This window comes from Lynx canadensis, chromosome B2 (genome assembly GCF_007474595.2).
Source record: "Lynx canadensis isolate LIC74 chromosome B2, mLynCan4.pri.v2, whole genome shotgun sequence".
Classification (NCBI taxonomy): Eukaryota; Metazoa; Chordata; class Mammalia; order Carnivora; family Felidae; genus Lynx; species Lynx canadensis.
In genome coordinates this window covers 113,986,694-114,005,473 of record NC_044307.1, presented here as the reverse complement: position 1 = coordinate 114,005,473, position 18,780 = coordinate 113,986,694, and the positions used below count along the sequence as shown (strand labels likewise).

Here is an 18,780-nt window from a genome sequence, read left to right as displayed (position 1 = left end):
ATAGGCATCTCAAAATTAACACATCCAAACTTAAATTCTTGAGATTCCCACTCAAAGTTGTTATTTTCCCAGTTTTCCCATTTCATTTAACAGCATCTCTATTCCTCTAGTTGCTTAATCCCAGTTCCCAAACTTGGCCAACAACCCCCCGCATGACTTGCCCCACTTTTCCACCCTTTTTGTGCAATCCTCCCCTAAAGCACTCTGTTCCAGCCACATTGGCCTTGTTGCAGACCCAGGAATCTGCCATGCCTTCTCCCCACTTAAGGTTTTTGAATCTAAGTGTTTCCTGTACTTAAAACAGTCCCCTCCATTTGTTTTTCCCCAGCCCTTCTCTTAAACACACATTTCATCTGACAAATCCTGCCCATACCAAGATCAGCTCAAATATCATTATTCTCTAGAAGTCTTCCTTGAATATCACTCCTATCTAAAATGGATACTGCCCTTAAAATTCTTTGGAACATCCTGTTGTTTTCCCTCATGGCAAACTCTGAAATTTCTAATGACATATGCATTTATATTTCCATATTTAATGTCTATGCGAAAAGTAATCTCTGTAAGAACAAGCCCGACGTGGGGCGCCTGGGTGGCGCAGTCGGTTAAGCGTCCGACTTCAGCCAGGTCACGATCTCACGGTCCGGGAGTTCGAGCCCCGCATCGGGCTCTGGGCTGATGGCTCGGAGCCTGGAGCCTGTTTCCAATTCTGTGTCTCCCTCTCTCTCTGCCCCTCCCCCGTTCATGCTCTGTCTCTCTCTGTCCCAAAAATAAATAAACGTTGAAAAAAAAAAAAAATTTAAAAAAAAAAAAAAAAAAAAAAAAAAAAAGCCCGACGTTTGTTATGTTCATTATGTTCACCACACTACCCCCTGGGCTTAACTCGTGTAGGCACATAAGGTCTTTCTGAATATAAGCCATGCACAAGTTTCTCCCCATAACACAATATATTTCAAACCCAAGGATAAACATTATATGACTCTAATAAAGTCTCACATTTGAGTAAGTCAAAGAACTGAGACATATCTTAGGTATCTACTTGCATCAGATAATATAAAAACCAAAATGAGCACTTATTCAAACTTAGAAAAAGGTTTTTCTGTGCATTAAAAATAAACAGGAAGAAAGTCAAGATTATGTAGAATACGTTCATAACTCAATTAATTTTATAATATTAAGTTTTCAGTGACCTGTTAAGACAGCACAAATTGAGCTTAGATTAAATGTGTGTGTTTATAACTAATTTTTATGTTTAAAAAAATCCATATATTCTTATAAAAGAAAAATAGTTATATGTTGACATATATAGTATGTATATGTTACTTGTTTTTACTTTTAAAATACATTTATAAAGGAAAAATGTTCTGAAATCCTGATAATATACACTCAGGACTGTGGTTAAAAAAAATTAAATTTCTCTCATTATCAAGTAAAAATAGTTGATTTAGCAAAGTAAAAGGAAACATCCCCCACAACACACACTTAAAAAAAAAAAATGATGGAGCCATTGAAATGGAGATGACTCAGTCCCCAGTGACCTCACCAGCATCTGCTTCAATTACCTCTGAAAATGAAATAACCAAATTACCATTTAGCTTTCTGCTGTGCTAACAAAATTAATCTGGAATATCAAAATTCATCTGCTTTAAATTATATATTATACAACTTCTAAACCAAAACCTCTTCTAGCACTAAATTGTGAAGAATACGCACCATGGATGTCATAATCGACAGTAACATAGTCCCAGAGACACAGGAAAAATTAATAAAATGATTAATGACTTAGCTCTAGCCATCCTTGACAGTGATTTAAATCATGCCACCTATTCGAAATTGGAATCAATTTTAAGTCTGTCCTACTTTGTATGATACATGTGTTCTTGAAAATACATATGCAAACTATATTTTAAATGCTGTAGAGTGATTCAGAAATATAACCAGTTTTTTGGTTTTTGTTTTGTTTGTAGTATAGAAAAGAATATCTAAAGCATGAATAACTCGTCTGTAACTTAGGTGCTTCCTAAGTTCACATGATCATATTTTGGTCATCTAGTCTGTCAAGTATTCCATAAATACACACTAATAAATACCATTTTAAAAGTCAGACATATCACAAGGGGCGCCTGGGTGGCTCAGTTGGTTAAGCGTCTGCCTTCAGCTCAGGTCATGATCTTATGGTTCATGAGTTCAAGCCCCACATCTGGCCCTGCACTGACAGTGCGGAGTCTGCTTGGGATTGCCCCTCCCCTTGCTCGTGCTTTCTCTCTCTCTCTCAAAATAAATAAACTTTAAAAATAAAATAATAGATGTAATCCATTTTCTTGTTCTCTTGTTCTTCTGTATCTTCTTCATATGCTATGTTCACACCTAAACAATTTGTCTCACAACCATCAAGCTACATTTCTCATTTCAGTCCATGTTAGCCCCACCTCAAAGTCATCTTTGATTCTTTTTCCAAGTGAAATAAGGTACACCATTCTAGTAACGGAACCACCGAGGAAAGACCTCCTTTTTGCTCTCCACTAATTTCTGCTTCAATGGAAGCTAAATCCTGCCTTACTTTGGGAGGAGACCTAGGGTTCTCCCAATCCGACTAACTCATCTTCCCTTTTTGTTTCAAGGACACTTGGATTCATCCTCAATGGTACTGACACACTGGTCTGCTTCATTTGCTGCTGGATCACACTGCAAACCGTGAACCATGTGTCTTGCTTGGTCTCTTCTGAAACTTGGCCTGTTTACCCTTTTTGCTACCAATTTCATTTAAGTGTGGGAAAGAAAAAGCTAGAACAAGTAGACAGGGCTGCTACAAATTCACTGGTATATCACTAAATGAGTTAAAAAATATATAGGGCATCAACTATTTTGTTTATGCAAACTTTACTCGAACCAGTCAATGAAGGAAAAGGGAAGTAAAAACGCATAAACACATGACCCATGGCTTAAGCACCACGCATCTTTACAACAAAAGGGCTCAAGCAAAGAGCATCTCAGCTTGTTAGGACCTCTAACTATGCATCTAGAGAGGAAATAATAGGGGACTTCTTGCCACATCCCCAAAAATAGAAAGGTCAGGAGATTGGTGACATTTTTGTCGGTACGTAGAGATTTTCAAAGTTCCCTTGAAAGACCAGAGATTCCCTAGTTTGTTCCAAAGTTCCTAAAAACAATTTTGCATTGAAAATCCCCAAAAATAACAGTTTAGGGCATCTGGGTGGCTCAGTCGGTTGAGCGCTTGACTCTTGGTTTCGGCTTAGGTTATGATCTCACAGTTCGTTGAGATTGAGTCCCATGTCAGGCTCTGTGCTGAGAGCACTGAGCCTGCTTGGGATTCTCTCTCCTCTCTGCTCCTCCCCCACTTGCTCTCCCTCTCTCTTAAAATAAATAAATAAACTTGAAACAAAAAGAAAAAAGAAAATTCCACTTTAGTACTTTAATATATTTAATCTTTAAATCAGTCTCACTTATCCTCCCATGGATAACTGATAAAATTCTATAAATTCAATTCAACATAGTTTAATGAAGAATATGGTATAATGATTATAGGTATGGGCTGTGAGGTCTAGCACAACAGGGTTGAGTCCTGGATCCTATGTGACCTGGGTCCTATGTGACTGTGGGCAAATTCCGCAACATCTATAATAAAGCTTAGCAACTTTATCTGTGATTAGAATGATAACAGGACCTACCTCATGGAGTAATCAGAAGATTACATGAATACACAAATGTGTCTCTGTTACACAGTTCAACAAATGCTAGCTATCATTCACAGTGAATGACTGTTAGATGCAGGGCATAAAGCTAGACCTTGTCAGGAATATAAAAATGAAAAAGAATGGACAAAAACAACAAATAAAGTAGAGAAGATGACAGCGTTATGGGTACATACAAAGACAGACTGTACGAAGAACGTCAACAGAAGGCATTAGGAGGCCTAACAATGCCCTCTGAGTCCAGCGGCAGGGGAGGGCACATCTACGTGTGTGTGTGTGGGGGGGGGGGGGGGGGGGGGGTTAAGAATTAAATGAAATAGGAAAAGCGTCAAGGAGACAGTGTCACAATTACAGATGGGTTTGCTGTCACTACATATAGGGAGAAGATGGTGATAACAAAGTTTATTACACAAATGTGTAAGACATGTACAGAAAATCAAAGTAGGACATAAAGACAGAAAGGTAGGAATGAGCCATATGGTCTCGAAGTTGAGAGACGAATTTGAGATTCAGAAGTGACACATCTGAACTGTGTCTCAGGAAGACTAATCTGGGAAGATGTGTGGGAAGATACGTACTTAGCATTTGATTTATGAGGGTAGAAGGGGTGACTGCTGGAATTTTCAGATACGAGTTTCAGGGGAAAAGAAAGAAAAATTCCTACTAAAATAACTGACAACTGGAGTCCAGGCATGAGCTAGGAAGCTCCAGAGCGGCGAGCAAAAAGCATTTTCTGGTTCAGAACTCAATTTTTGCACACTGAAGAGTCACTGTACCAGCAATAATGAAAGTTTTCAAAGGCCTGTGCCAAACTGTCTCAAGCTGAGACAGTGCCAAATTTCAGACAAATTCAGAAATTAGTTCAGTTGAAGTCTTCCCCAACTGTCAGCAACATTAAAAAATGAGGCGGACAGCTTAAATCATTTACTTTTTCGAGGACTTTGGTCTTATCTGTGTCTAGAGTCTTGGGTCTTTCACTGAAGGCTGTGGCCACAGCATATTTATGGACAAGTTTCAAGGGACATATAAACTCCCTGAAAATTTAAGCCTGTGTATTAATTCTTTCCTTTTCTCATTTATTCCTATATTCCTCATTAAGACAGCGTGCTCTGATATTATTAGGTCTTATTTTTCACTGGAACTTATTCTAAAGACTTTATATATGTATTTTAATTCAGTAGGTCCTCCAACAATATCATGAGGTAGGTACTACTGTTATTATTCTCATTTTAGAGAAAACTATACCCAAGGCCACACAGCCAGTAAATAGTTCTACAGAGGAGAAACCTACCGGAGGCCCACAAACAAAAGTTCCCCAGGCTTCATAATCAAAATAGTTCCATTTGGTGGTTTTGTTAGGCTACAGCTTCACTGGGTCTCACTCCAGAATCTAGGACAATCCAGATCAGCCTGAGATTTCAAGGAAGAGGACACATGCTTTTTTTTTTTTTTTTTTTTAATTTTTTTTTTTTTTCCAACGTTTATTTATTTTTGGGACAGAGAGAGACAGAGCATGAACGGGGGAGGGGCAGAGAGAGAGGGAGACACAGAATCGGAAACAGGCTCCAGGCTCTGAGCCATCAGCCCAGAGCCCGACGCGGGGCTCGAACTCACGGACCGCGAGATCGTGACCTGGCTGAAGTCGGACGCTTAACCGACTGCGCCACCCAGGCGCCCCGACACATGCTTTTTTGTCACTGATCCTTGAAATTAGTTTTATAGGGAGCCATTACACTGCACTAGGGGGAAATATATTTATGTAACAGGTACTTTACGTACAGCTGTCTTTAAATAATTAGCTAATATGTATTAGATCAACAATTTTCAAAGAAATCTGTTGTTCAAAGAGGAAAAATAACCTCACTCTCAGGATACTAACCTCCAAAGACCCTTCTAAAACAATGAGTTCTTTTGATCCCACAGATCTTTTGGCCCACAATAAAAAATAATTGTAAACTGTGATTCAAGATATATGTATACTTGTATATATTTAAAAGAAAATTTTCATAAAATATTATTGATTCTGACTACCTACAATGCACTCTGACATTTTATATTCAGTCTAGCATTAGTCCAGACTAATCTATTCTCTTCCATTCCATTAAAAAAAAATGCTGGGCGCCTGGGTGGCGCAGTCGGTTAAGCGTCCGACTTCAGCCACGTCACGATCTCGCGGTCCGTCAGTTCGAGCCCCGCGTCAGGCTCTGGGCTGATGGCTCAGAGCCTGGAGCCTGTTTCCCATTCTGTGTCTCCCTCTCTCTCTGCCCCTCCCCCGTTCATGCTCTGTTTCTCTCTGTCCCAAAAATAAATAAACGTTGAAAAAAAAATTAAAAAAAAAAAAAAAACGCTGGTTCTCATCCACTAAACTGATTTCAGGATGCCCCGATGGGCTGTAACCTACAGCCTGAAAAGCAGTATACTACATGGAATTAAATCAAGTAACTGCCTATTCCTTAAAAACAAGGCAAAACAGCATGACTCTATCTGTTAATGTCTAAATGTTCATAAGCCTTTTCTTTAATCTGTAGAAAAAAGTTAATGATTTCCTAAAAACATCAGCAGCTCAAACTTGACCATGGATATTTTTCCCATTAATGCATGACAAGCGATATGTAAATGTTCTCTTAAGAGCTGCTTGATCTGAACTCAAACAAAATAATAGGAAACATAAGCCTTAAACAACATTACAGCTCATTCAAGAGTTTAATTGGTAATTAGTAATATTTTCAAATAAGGAACAAGCTGCTCTTTTATACAAAATGTTTAAAAATATTCTTAATCTTTAAGATTAATAAAATTGCTGAATACTAAAAAATCTATAGTAATAAAAATTAAGGCTCACAAACCACTTAGGTTCTACATTAAAAAAGCCGTTTTAAATATTCTCAGTCTTTCAGTTGGTCAAAAAAGACTTAACAAACTTGCTACATGCCAACCACTATTTATTTAACAATGTAACATGGAAGGAGCACTGACCTATAGCAGAGTCCCACCCTTCCAGATGGCTCATTTGGGGGGAGACTGAGTGCAAACACATAAACAAGAGCTATGGATATCACACACGGAAAGTGTTCCTGGGCAGTGCTGTGGATCACTACAGGCACTAATGGCAACAGACATCTTGGATGGTTCTTAGAAACTGAAATCAAATATGGTTTCCAGTAAAACCAACTAAAACACTTCCAAACCCATGTACAATTTTCCCTACTTACCACATCATGATGCTAATAACACGTTCTAATCCCCCCTCTCAAAGTACAAATTAATGCTTAAGGCAATGTAAACTGAGAAATATGGAATAAAGAAAAACAATCAGTGATACAGACAAAGTAGACTGGGATTCAGGGCTCAGATCGTCGATTTAAAGGCTAAGTGATTTGAGGCAAGGTATTTAACCTCCCAAACAACAGATCCATCATCTGCATTTATATCTACTCATATGATCATTGTGAAGATAAAGTGAGAGAATGCACATGAAGGTACTTTGTAAAGTGCCAAAAAATGTTATTATTATTAACTTTTATTAGATCACTAGACAGAGAGAAACTGAGAGAATAAAATATTAACCAAATATTAAGCCAGTACAGAATTAACACTTACCAACACTTAAAACAGTTCTATTTGCTTTTCATGTACCAACTCAATTAAAACCTGCATTATGACTGAATATCTGAATCTAACTACTGGTAATAACAAAGTTTCTCCTCAAATCTTGGACACACTAAGGTTCTACTCCAATGGTCCTTGGCCAGCAGGAAAAAACAATCTACAGACTGTTAATTAAAGGAAGGGCAAGAGTTCACATCACACCACTCCACCCATGTGGTATATTCATTCTTACTTAGCACAGGCATACCACAAAGTGGCAGCTCTTTCCTCGAGTTCAAAGACAGCCTTTGTGGGGCTAGAGAGGGGGAGCCCTCTCTGTATCCTCAGCAGTGCTGCAGATCAACCAACCAGACCCATCCAGCTGACACCTACCACTGGATCTTAGACTCTACTTGCCCAAAAGGGCCTTCTGGGTTTTTCTGTCCAAATGTATTTCTGCATTCATTTCTATCATAGGCAACTACTCTTTTTAGATAAGAGCAAACCTAGCGAGTAACGTGGATATCTGCAATGTAAAACCCTGACTTACATGGGTGGGATATCCAGACTACATGTTTCCTACTGCCCTAGTTGGTTAATACTCTGATGTTAAACTTGACAAGATGTAGTATGGGATGTCCTCAAGCCATAAACAAGTTTTGTTTTGTTTTTTTAAAGGTCATTTGGGGCAGCGTGGGTGGCTCAGTCATTCGAGTGTTCAACTCTTGATTTTGGCTCAGGTCACGATCTTGCGGTTCTTCAGACTGAGCCTTGTGTCGGGTTCCTCACTAACAATACAGAGCCCTCTGGAGATTCTCTCTCTCTCAAAATAAATAAACACAAACTTCTTAAAAAGTTTTTAAAAAGGTCACTTAGAACTTAGGATGTACTTCTGCACATTAATTCACAATGCTGTGAACTGACCTGTGTTCTACAGGGCCCAACGTACCACTAAGTTGCCACACTGCCAAGGGCAGTATTGCAGAGCGTAAGCTGTGGTTGAAGAAGGACAGAGCTGGGCTCCAATCCTGCCTCACCTGCCTGTTGTATAATCTCACTAAAATTTATTCAACTTCTCTGAGTCTAAATTTCCATAGCAGGCAAATCATATTTGGGTATGAAAATTATGTATCAGAGGCTTGGTGTGAAGGTAACGTGGACCAGTTTTCCCAACCTTTTTCACAGGAAAGCATGCACAGAAGAGGACAGTACTCACACTGCACCCTGGAGTAAGATGCTACTCATGGCGAAAGGTGACCAGCCTATGTGGTCCTGCGTAGCCGGCCACTCTAAAGGCTGAGGGGTTGGGGTCTGTGGCACGTACGCCTGAGACATGAGTGTGTCAAACCCAAGTGGTGAGGCTCTGATTACCAGTAAATATACATAAAGTGGTCTGCTGTGAGCCCAGCAGATCACTGACAATTTCCCCTCATGGGCTTGGGCTCCTACTCTGAAATAAAGAGAGTGCCTTAGAATTCTCAAAGCCCTTTGGACTATGTAATTCCACTTTATACTATTTCAGAACCTGGCTGTGCTGAGAACAACGTACGTTTGTGTGATTCCACTGTGGACCGTTATGATTCCTCCTGCCTCCCCAATTTGAACAACAAGAGCAGCTCATGGGATGAGTGGGGTATCAAGAAGAGGATTTCTGGGTGAAGATGAAGGTGCAGGTAAGCACAGAAGCTGGAGTCAGAGGTGACTGAGTACTCACTGTGCCCAGCATTCTGCATATGTTACTTTAATCTTCACAGCTATCTTGGTTTGGTTTGGTTTGGTTTGGTTTGGAAGAAGGAGCCACACAACTTATTATGTATATTTAATAAGAAGACTATCCAGTGGGTTCCAATATCAGACTCCAAATCCTCCCCCCTAGAAGAAGGGGTCAACCTCAATCAGTGTAGACAAGGACCAGACCTGATTCAACTGTGGTCCTCCTCCTTTGGACTTCATCTCCTTGGTTCAGGCTGGGAAGTTTCCTTCTATCAAAGCCATTTTGTTAGTGGATTATTATTAGCCACACTTAACAACAAGAAATGCAGGGTGAAATTTAGAAAACTTGGCCAAGGTTATTTACTAGACTGGTTTTCAAACGCTAGGTGTTCTGCTGATGGGTCAGAGGTTCAAGGATGAAGAACCACCAGGGTAGAGGTTGGGGATGGAAGCCAGAGGTGTCAGAGGAGTGGGGGTCGGAGTTCGCTCGGCATTCTGCACCCTTCAGGGTTTGGGGTGGGAGAGTGAGGCAGAAAGAAGAGTGCCATTCCCCTCTGTGCTTCACACCACTGGCTCTGAAGGTGGTGGGTTAGAAGACAGCAGGTGGCAACAGGATCTCTGCCTCTCCTGAGAAGCAGGAAAGAGTGGGAAGAGGCCAGCAAGTCTAGGGAAGAGGGACCTGTATGAACAACACAGAGTCTACTGGTCTCTACCGCTCAGTGCCAATTCACAGGGCCTGTCAGACCTTATCAGAGGGGAAAAGTAAATCTACAAAATACCACTTCAGGTTAACTGAAAGTAGATTGTTGATATCCTAAATTAACCCTCAATCCTGAAAGCTAGGTTTTTAAAAAGTGTTCAAACACACAAAGAACATAAAAGGACCTGCACAAAAATCAATAAATGGGTTCTAAATTCTGCAAAAGCTAACTAACGTCAAAGACAATGTGGAAGAGTTCTGTGTGGCACTACTGAAGAAAATACCTACATTCTAACTCGAAGGGGAAGGGAGAACAGAGGCCACAGTGAATAATGATGACTCCACATAACACAGGGAGTATAATTTGCTTTAATAATTCATTTGCTTTCAAGATATGTCATGTATCAAGGAATTAATACACACAAATATAATATACCAATTTTGTATACACAAATTCTTTGCAGAAGCATGGCGAAAGGTCTCATGAATCATTCGATCTGGAATAGACAACTGGTATAAAACACCACCAAAGATCTGAAAACTAGGTGGGTCCGGGCCAGGAGATCCTGAAAACTCCTTGGTACTCATCCAGAATAAATCTACCTACTAGTGATGCTAATTCACCCTTCCATTTAGAGAGTTAAATAGGCACATTTCAAGATAAATTATAAAAAAGGAAGTAATGGGTGATCCTCAAATCACTAATTTCAGTCTAAAATTATTAAAATATGGTCTGTTAAACTTAACTTTGTTTTGATGCTAAATTCAGAGAGAGGGAGAGGTACATCAACAAAGGAGGTAGAGTAAGGATTATTTACCAAACACAACCATACAACGTTTATGAAATGATATGGTTAAATAGTACACCAAGAAAACAGAAAACAGAGGCTATTTAATTACATGGAAGGGAAAAGGGATGAGGGAGGGGAACAGAGTTTAACATTTAAAATTTAAAATTTTTAGGGTTTCAGAAACATACTATGGTAATAGATAGAAATAAGACAAATCTTCCTTTTGATAACCGCTGCACACTAGTAGAGATTTGTGTAAGGTAGTGTGAGTTCATCAATTCAGCCCTACCCTTGGTCTGACTTTACAGTCTGCTGTGGAAATCTTGCCTGGACTGCCCATAGGCACACCGCTCCAGAGAAATCAGCCCTATGTTGTCAGAAACTGACTTTCAAGTGGGTCCTGTTGGGAATTCCACATTATGGCAATTCCACAGTTCAGTCAGAAAGCATTTGAAAAGATTTATAACTTTGGTTGCCTCTTTTCTGATAATGGAGGGCTATTTGGTTTGCCTTTTGCCTTTAATAGCTTGACCATTTTTGGCCACCAAAGCATTGTAACAACTGAACTATAGTTTGTTTGTTCTCTCTCTCATTTCCTAGTAACTAATCATGTTAATGTGCTGTTAGAATAGCATCCCTGACTTTTTGTTCTTGGCCTGTTATCCTTACGCTCTGAAGGTCATACTTAATTTTTGGCTATGTTTTCCTTTCATTGTTAGAATACTTCTCACAAGAGGTCAAGGCAAGCATGACAATTAAATTTTACATTTCTGAGCTGAAAAAACTGTGCTGTTCTTCCAGAAGGGTTTCATCTTGCATTGTAATGAGAGGTGGCTAACATTGAGCAGATTGCTTGTGAGCCACTAGTTACCCTCATCGTTGGAATCAGTTTAGATTTAAACTTAGAAGTCACTACAGCTTTGAAATCACTACATAGGGTATCCATAGGCAGAAAAATAAAAAAAAGAACTTTGAATCAAACTCATATCCCATATAAAAATTAATTCAAAATGGATGGCTGAGGGGATGCCTGGGTGGCTCAGTCGATTAACTGTCAGACTCTTGATTTCGGCTCAAGTCATGATCTCACGGTTCATCAGTTCAAGTCCCACACTGGGATTCTCTGCCTCCTCTCTCTCTGCCCCCTCCCCTGCTTTTTCTCTCTCTCAAAAATAAATAAATTTAAAAAAATGGATGACCAACAAATATAAAACATAACACTATAAAACTTTAAGAAAAAAAAGACAAAAGAAAATCTTCAGGACCTATGACTGGGTAAAGAATTAGACTTGATACCAAAAGCTGAATCCATAAAAGGAAACACTAATAAATTGAATCGCATCAAAAGTAAAAACTGATGCTCTCCAACAGAGGCTGCTAAGATGAAAACAAAAGCTATAGACTGGGAGAAAATACCTATAAACCATCCATCAAAGGACTAGTATTTAGAATGCATAAAGAACTCTCAAAACTTAATAAGAAAACAGGCAAAAGAAATGAAAAGACATTGCACTGATGACAGAGAGATAACTAATAAGCACACAAAAAGATGTTCAGCTTCTTCAGTCACTAAAGAAATGCAAATTAAACCACGAGATACCACTACACATCTATCAGAATGGTTAAAATAAGAAAGAGTGACAATACCAAATGCTGATGAGGCTGTGGAGAAACTGGGTCATTTACGCAATGCTGATGGGAAGGCAGGTAAAGTGGTACAGACACTCTGGAAAAGAGTATATGGCAGTTTCTTACAAAATTAAATATGCACATCACATCTGACCCAGCAATTCCACTCTTGGGCATTTATCCCAGAAAAATTAAAACCTATATTTACACAAAAACTTGCACACAAATTATCTCAGCAGCTTTAGTTGTAATAGCTCCAAACTGGAAATAAACCAAATGTCCTTCAGTGGGTGAATAGTCAGAAAATTATGAGATATGCATACCATGGAATACTACTCAGCAATAAAAACAAACAAATTATTGATACATGCAACATCTTGGACAGATCTCAAGTCTGAAAGTCTGTGTACCCTCAAAATTTGTATGTTCAAACCTAATGCCAAACGTGATGGTGTTAGGAGGTGGAGCCTTTTGGGGGTGATTAAGTCATGAGGATAGAGCCTTCACAGATGGGATTAGTGCCCTTATAAAAAGGGTATGAGAAGGCTCCTTGCTCCATCTGCCATGTGAGGTTAGAGCAAGAAGATGGCCTTGTATGAACCATAGAGAGGGCTCTCACCAGACGTAGAACCTGGAACCCTGGTCTTAGACTTCCAACTGCCAGAACTCTGAGAAATAAATTTCTGTTATTTGTAAGTCACCCAGTCTGTGCTGCTTTGTTATAGCAGTCTTAATGGGGTATAAAACATAAGAATTGCACTAAGCGAAAAAAAATCTAATCTCAAAACATTACATATTATGATTCCATTTATATAATATTTTCAAAACAACAAATTACAGCAACTGAGGACAGATCAGTGGTTGTCAGGGGTAGCAAGTATAGGGAAGGAAGTGAATACAGCTATAGAAGGGTAGCACATGAGATCTTTTTGATCAGTATCTTGATCGTTGATGTGGCCACAGAAATCTATACATATGATGAAATTACATGAACTAAATACACACAAATACACAAACGAATGCTTGTAAACCTGGTGACATCTGAATAAAGTTGGTGGAGTGCATCAATGTCAATTTCCTAGTTGTGATACCATAGGATAGTTACATAAAGTGTTAACCATTGTAGAAACTGGATAAAGCGCACAGGATATCTCTCTGTAGTATAGCCTACAACTATATGTGAATCTACAATTATCTCAAAATAACACATTTTTAAAAATTGCTATATAGTTCTTATTTATTCTAAGTGCCCTCTTTTTTTTTTTTTTAATTTTTTTTTTTTTCAACGTTTATTTATTTTTGGGACAGAGAGAGACAGAGCATGAACGGGGGAGGGGCAGAGAGAGAGGGAGACACAGCATCGGAAACAGGCTCCAGGCTCCGAGCCATCAGCCCAGAGCCCGACGCGGGGCTCGAACTCACGGACCGCGAGATCGTGACCTGGCTGAAGTCGGACGCTTAACCGACTGCGCCACCCAGGCGCCCCTAAGTGCCCTCTTTTTAATGTTTCACTCATTAGATACCTGATTTCTTCCTTCCCCTATCTTGCTACTCTCTGTATTCTTAATAGTGGAAAACATTTCACTGCAATTAGTCATTTAACTCTTGCCTTCCAAAAACTCTTATTCATACTTTACTATTACTAACTGGAGTACACCTTTTGGGAACAATGCTATACTTGAATAGTAACTCTTCGATGCATGAAATGGTCAAAATACTTTCCGAGTCTTGGTTACTCCATTGGTAAAATAGGGGGAAACCTAGGTTAGGTTTCCTGTGAAGAAAAACAAAATAGTAAGTAAAGTACTTTGCACATAGTAGTTCCTTAAATGTTCATCGCCTTTATTTTCCTATTAACAATCTAAAACCTAGCTTAGGGGTGCCTGGCTGGCTCAGTCGATAGAGCATGTGACCCTCGATTTCAGGGTTGTGAGTTCGAGGCCCTTTCTTAAAATAAGTAAGTAAGTAAATGAATAAAGTAAAACCTAGCTTAATTTCTGGGTTAAAAACCTAACAAAAACTGTTTTTCAGTTTCCAAGGCTTACATTTGGAAAATAAGAAATGCCTCTTTAACAAGCACAGACAGAGGATGTGGTGAGGCTGAATTCAGTTCTTAAAAAATATTTCAACTTAGGAGACCATAATGATAATTAAAAAAATAGTTTTATATTTATTTATTTTTGAGAGAGAGAGACAGAGCGTGAGCAGGGGAGGGGCAGAGAGAGAGGGAGACACAGAATTTGAAGCAGGCTCCCAGCTCTGAGCTGTCAGCACAGAGCATGATGCGGGGCTCAAACCCACAAATGGCGAGATCATGACCTGAGCCCAAGTCAGACACTTAACCAACTGAGCTACCCAGGTGTCCTAACCATAATGATAATTTTAAACCTATGTGTTCTCACTTTGAGTGAGACTCACTTTGAAAACATTCTTTCTGTCAAAATGGTGTTTTAGCATATCATTCATTTTATTATGAAGAGTAGCTGCCCAATATATGGTTAAATCTATAAAGAGTAACTGATCATAAAAACCAGATTATATCTATTCACAAACCAACGACTGTATATTAGATGAGTTCAGCTTTAATAATGACACAAACTCCAATGGTGGAAATTCATCCATTCCATCTACCCACAAGAATACTTTTTAGTAACAGACTCCTAACAAGGCAACAAGCTTTCAAGATGTCATAGATTTTCAGTTACTAAACCAATCAAGCTACCAAGCAGCAGGAACTAAGCATTTAGGATCTAAAATTCAATATAGGATGCTAAATATGGGGATTCTGAGCAATGTGCAGCTCAGTGCATAATGACAGCTAGATTCTCTGAGCAACAGTGGCCTGAGAGAACCGTCAAAGGCAGAAAGACAAGAACCAAATGTTACTCCTCTACTGTAAGCAAGTAAAAGGATGACACAAAGCATATTTAACTTCTATTGGCTGCCTGCTTTGTTTATGAACACTTACAAAACACAGAATGCCAAGTCATACTTGAGGACAAAGTCTTCCCTCAAACATTTTCTTAAAGTACTGATAATTTTGCAAAGCAATGCTTACCGAGCAAAATAACTTTGTTTTCGTTCCTTCTTCTCTTCCTTGGTATCCATAATATACAATCAAAATGCAAAGTATTTGGAAAAGTCCTTCTTTTTAATCAGTGAGTCATAACCCTACAATAAAAAAAAAAAAGTGACTATAAATTAAGAAGTTTGTAATAGCCAGTATGAAGAAGAAAGCAGAGTGAAGATACATGGCCCCACCACAAACAGAAGATATACTTTAAGCCATAAAATGCAGTCACGTTAGTAATACACGAAATGCAAATACTCATGGAGGGTAATAAAAGCCCACAATTAGAATGGAGGTGTTAAAGTAAAATAAAAGGTAGCTAGGAAAATAAACTGAAGTATTTTCCTCATAATCAAGAATTATTTCAAAATGTGCTAAAAGGAAAACCACTGATTTTTGAAGATTTTAGGCTGCCTCTGCAGAATCTAATTATTTTTTTTTATTTACAAACTCATAATCATTTTTTACAAGTAATTAATAATGAATATGTCTCATACATAATTTTGAAAAATGGATCACTTAGGTGTTTTACAAGAATGTTCTTTCTTTAAAAATAACATCAGTGTTCCATTTTATTTTCGGAAACATGCCAGTGACTACATCCCACTTGAGCAAATGTGGAAATGAAAGTACAAAGCCTCAGGAAGTTATTCTTCAAAATGGCTTTAAATGCTTGCTCTGCCTCTCCCTCTCCCTACCCTGCTATCCTCACCTATGCTTCCCAGGAGCGGCTTAAACCTATAATAAAAGGTTGTCTCCAGATCAATCTTCCTTAAACACCACTTTCATCATGCCACTCCTCTGCTCAAAATTTCCAATGTCTACTTACTGCCTGATTCACAAACCTAAATGTTTTGCAAAGCATTAACATTTCCTAAAATCTGTCCCCTCATCCTAAGGGGTATCAAAGTTAAAGCAAAGAATGTTCATCGATCAAAATTACTTGCTAATTCATTTCAATCCAATGAACAATTTTCTTTAAGATTTCATTTTTAAGTAATCTCTGCACCCAATGTGGGGCTCAAATCCACGACCCCGAGATCAAAAGTCACATGCTCCACTACGTCAGCCAGGGGCCCCTTCAATGACAACTTAATTCACATACATACTCGATGGAAGGCACTGTGATAAAAATCAGAGGCCACAGATACATAAGCCACGATATTTGCCCTAACAGAGTTTATTGTCTTACAAGGGAGATGCTTACGATGTCAAGTCAATGGGACACCGACGGCTATGGCGGTGGCACAGGTGCTCCTAGAGCCCAGAGGAAGAATACTCAGCCTTATGCAGGCCCCCCACACACACTCCCCATGCACCCCAAGATTTGAAGGATGAGTATGGGTTTCCTACTTGAAGGGTTTCCTGTGTTGTTCCTAGTAGGACACATATTTCCTTGCTGCTCCAGGATTAAATGTGAAGCAGGGCAATGGTGGGGTGAGGACGAAGACATGGGCAGGATTAGGGTCATGGCAGGCCTTTTTATGTCACACTAAAGAGCTTGATCTTAATCCTAGCTATGAATTGTGTGCTGCCCACCCTTTGCTGCTCCTATGTCAGACGTCACGAAGCAAATCGTGCTGCGCTCGCTACAGACATTACTGAATTGATCAACATGAGATAAAAGCAATTTTCTCATCCCTGATGTACATGAAAGAAGTTGCCAGAGCATTCTACATGAGGGAGTGTGATATACCCAGGCTGTAAGGATGGACTTGAGAGGGTTGAGAACAGCATGAAATAGATCTGTTGGGAAGAAATGACAGACGGTACAATAGTTCAAAGAGGAGGACCCACACTTAGGCAGCAGAATCCAACACAGAAAGACGGGGGAATGCATTCAAGAAATATTTAGGAGGCAAATGAGTCAAGACCTGGTGACTCATTCAGCGTAGACAACATGACAGAGGCAAGATGAAAAATGCCCTCCAAATATGTGCTTCAGGGGCCAGGTGGAGGGTGACACCACAGATATGATACGATGGACGTGAAGCGGGCCGGCTGGGTGTGGGCTGGGGGCATGGAAACAGATAAAAGATCAATTTGGGACACGTTGCCTTTGAGGTGCCTGTGGGATAGTCAGCTGGAGACATTCACCAGACGTTTGATTATGTTTAAAGTACACGAGTGCAGTGAGGGAAAATGCATTTAGAAATTATCAGCATATGGTTGTGGTTAAATAAAAAAAAAAAAAAAAAAAAAGAACGACAGCAAGCAAGCGAGCAACAGTATGATGATGATAACACTCTGCGAACACGTCGCTACACCTAAAGCCCTGAATGGAAACAACAGGGCTGCGCTCTCCACTCCTACTGTCTTACCTCCATGTCCCTGGCATGTACCTTGCCCTCAAGGACTTTGTCAACCGGTAAGGAAAATAAGATAAAAATATGTGTGCAATAATAAATAGATATGTGTGCAAATAACTAGAATAACAGGTAGTAACCTGGAGCTGTCCAAAGAAGTAAGCATACAAAAGACGCAAAGTTCCATTTTGATGGAGGTAATAAAGTAAGGCAGGGCAGTGAAAATTTGAACAGGTAAAGAGAAGGGAGAGACAGCATTCCAGAAAGAGAGATCAGCTGGGCATAGGTATGTACAGGAAAAGAAAGACACAGTCAGGTAAGGACTGAGTAGCTACCAGATAAGAAAAGGGAAGCAATCCTAATGCCTGCCTACTGCAAGTCACTTACTTCAACATATCAGGCGCACGTTCTCTCTTCTAATCCTTACAACCATACTGTGAGTTTGGTATCCTTATTTCCACTAAACAGAGGCTGAGAGATACTAACTTCCCTAGCACCAGCTGTGGCAGAGCAGGGACTTAAAGCCAGTTTGGCGCACACTTCAATGCCTTTCAATAACCTGTGGAGCTAGAAACCTTGAGAGATGAGAAAAAGCAGTCTGGAATCAACAGAGTCCAATGCCTCAGCACAGATTCCGCAGGTTAGAACAAATGGACCTGGGCCTTGGGGAAGGGGGTCACTGAGATCTCCAGCAGGACCGTGTCAGCTCAGTGGTGGGAGTAGAAGCCATACCTCAAGGAATGAGCATTCATTCAAGAAGCTGGGTGATGACAGCAGAGAAAGGAAAGACAGTGGTGTCCAACGCTCCTGAGGTCAGTCTCACACTGTGGGCTGAACCCACTGGGGTCCCCTCCCTGCCCCCAACTCTGTACCTTAATCCCTATCCTTTCTCCAGCTTCAAGTGACTTGCCTACACTCCTCTGTGTGACCAGATCCCGCATAAGGCCCAGCTCTGCTCTAACGCCTTCCCTGACCTCTCGTGTGCTCTCTCTCTTCCTTAGGAGCTTAGTTCACTCGCCACTCAACACTCACCGTGAGGCACTTAGTCATTCACTGTGTGATGATGCCACTTCACTTAGCCTCCTCGGCCACAAACAAACCAAAAGCCCCTTCAAGTCAAAAACCACCAGGTTTCACAACTTCCTTTTACTTCCCTAAATACCTAACACAGAACCAAGCAGAAAAAAAATCCACATAAAAGCTAAGCAATCAATCCAGGATTGGAGCAAGGTCAATTATATGGCAAACAAATAAAAATCCAAGAACCACCGCC

At 39.8% G+C, this 18,780-nt stretch overlaps 1 protein-coding gene across 8 annotated transcripts in view; it reads right to left on the bottom strand.

The window, feature by feature from the left end:
- NCOA7 (nuclear receptor coactivator 7) overlaps positions 1–18,780 on the bottom strand; it is a 155,313-nt gene that overhangs the window by 114,413 nt on the left and 22,120 nt on the right. For 4 of the 8 annotated variants that reach the window (XM_030316276.1, XM_030316275.2, XM_030316278.1 and 1 more), the window contains exon 2: positions 15,190–15,302. The exons of the other annotated variants lie outside the window; for them this stretch is intronic. In XM_030316276.1, the coding sequence (XP_030172136.1) occupies positions 15,190–15,239 (50 nt within the window). In that variant the 5' untranslated portion in view covers positions 15,240–15,302. The remainder of the gene's footprint in view (positions 1–15,189; positions 15,303–18,780) is intronic. 8 annotated transcript variants of the gene reach the window in all.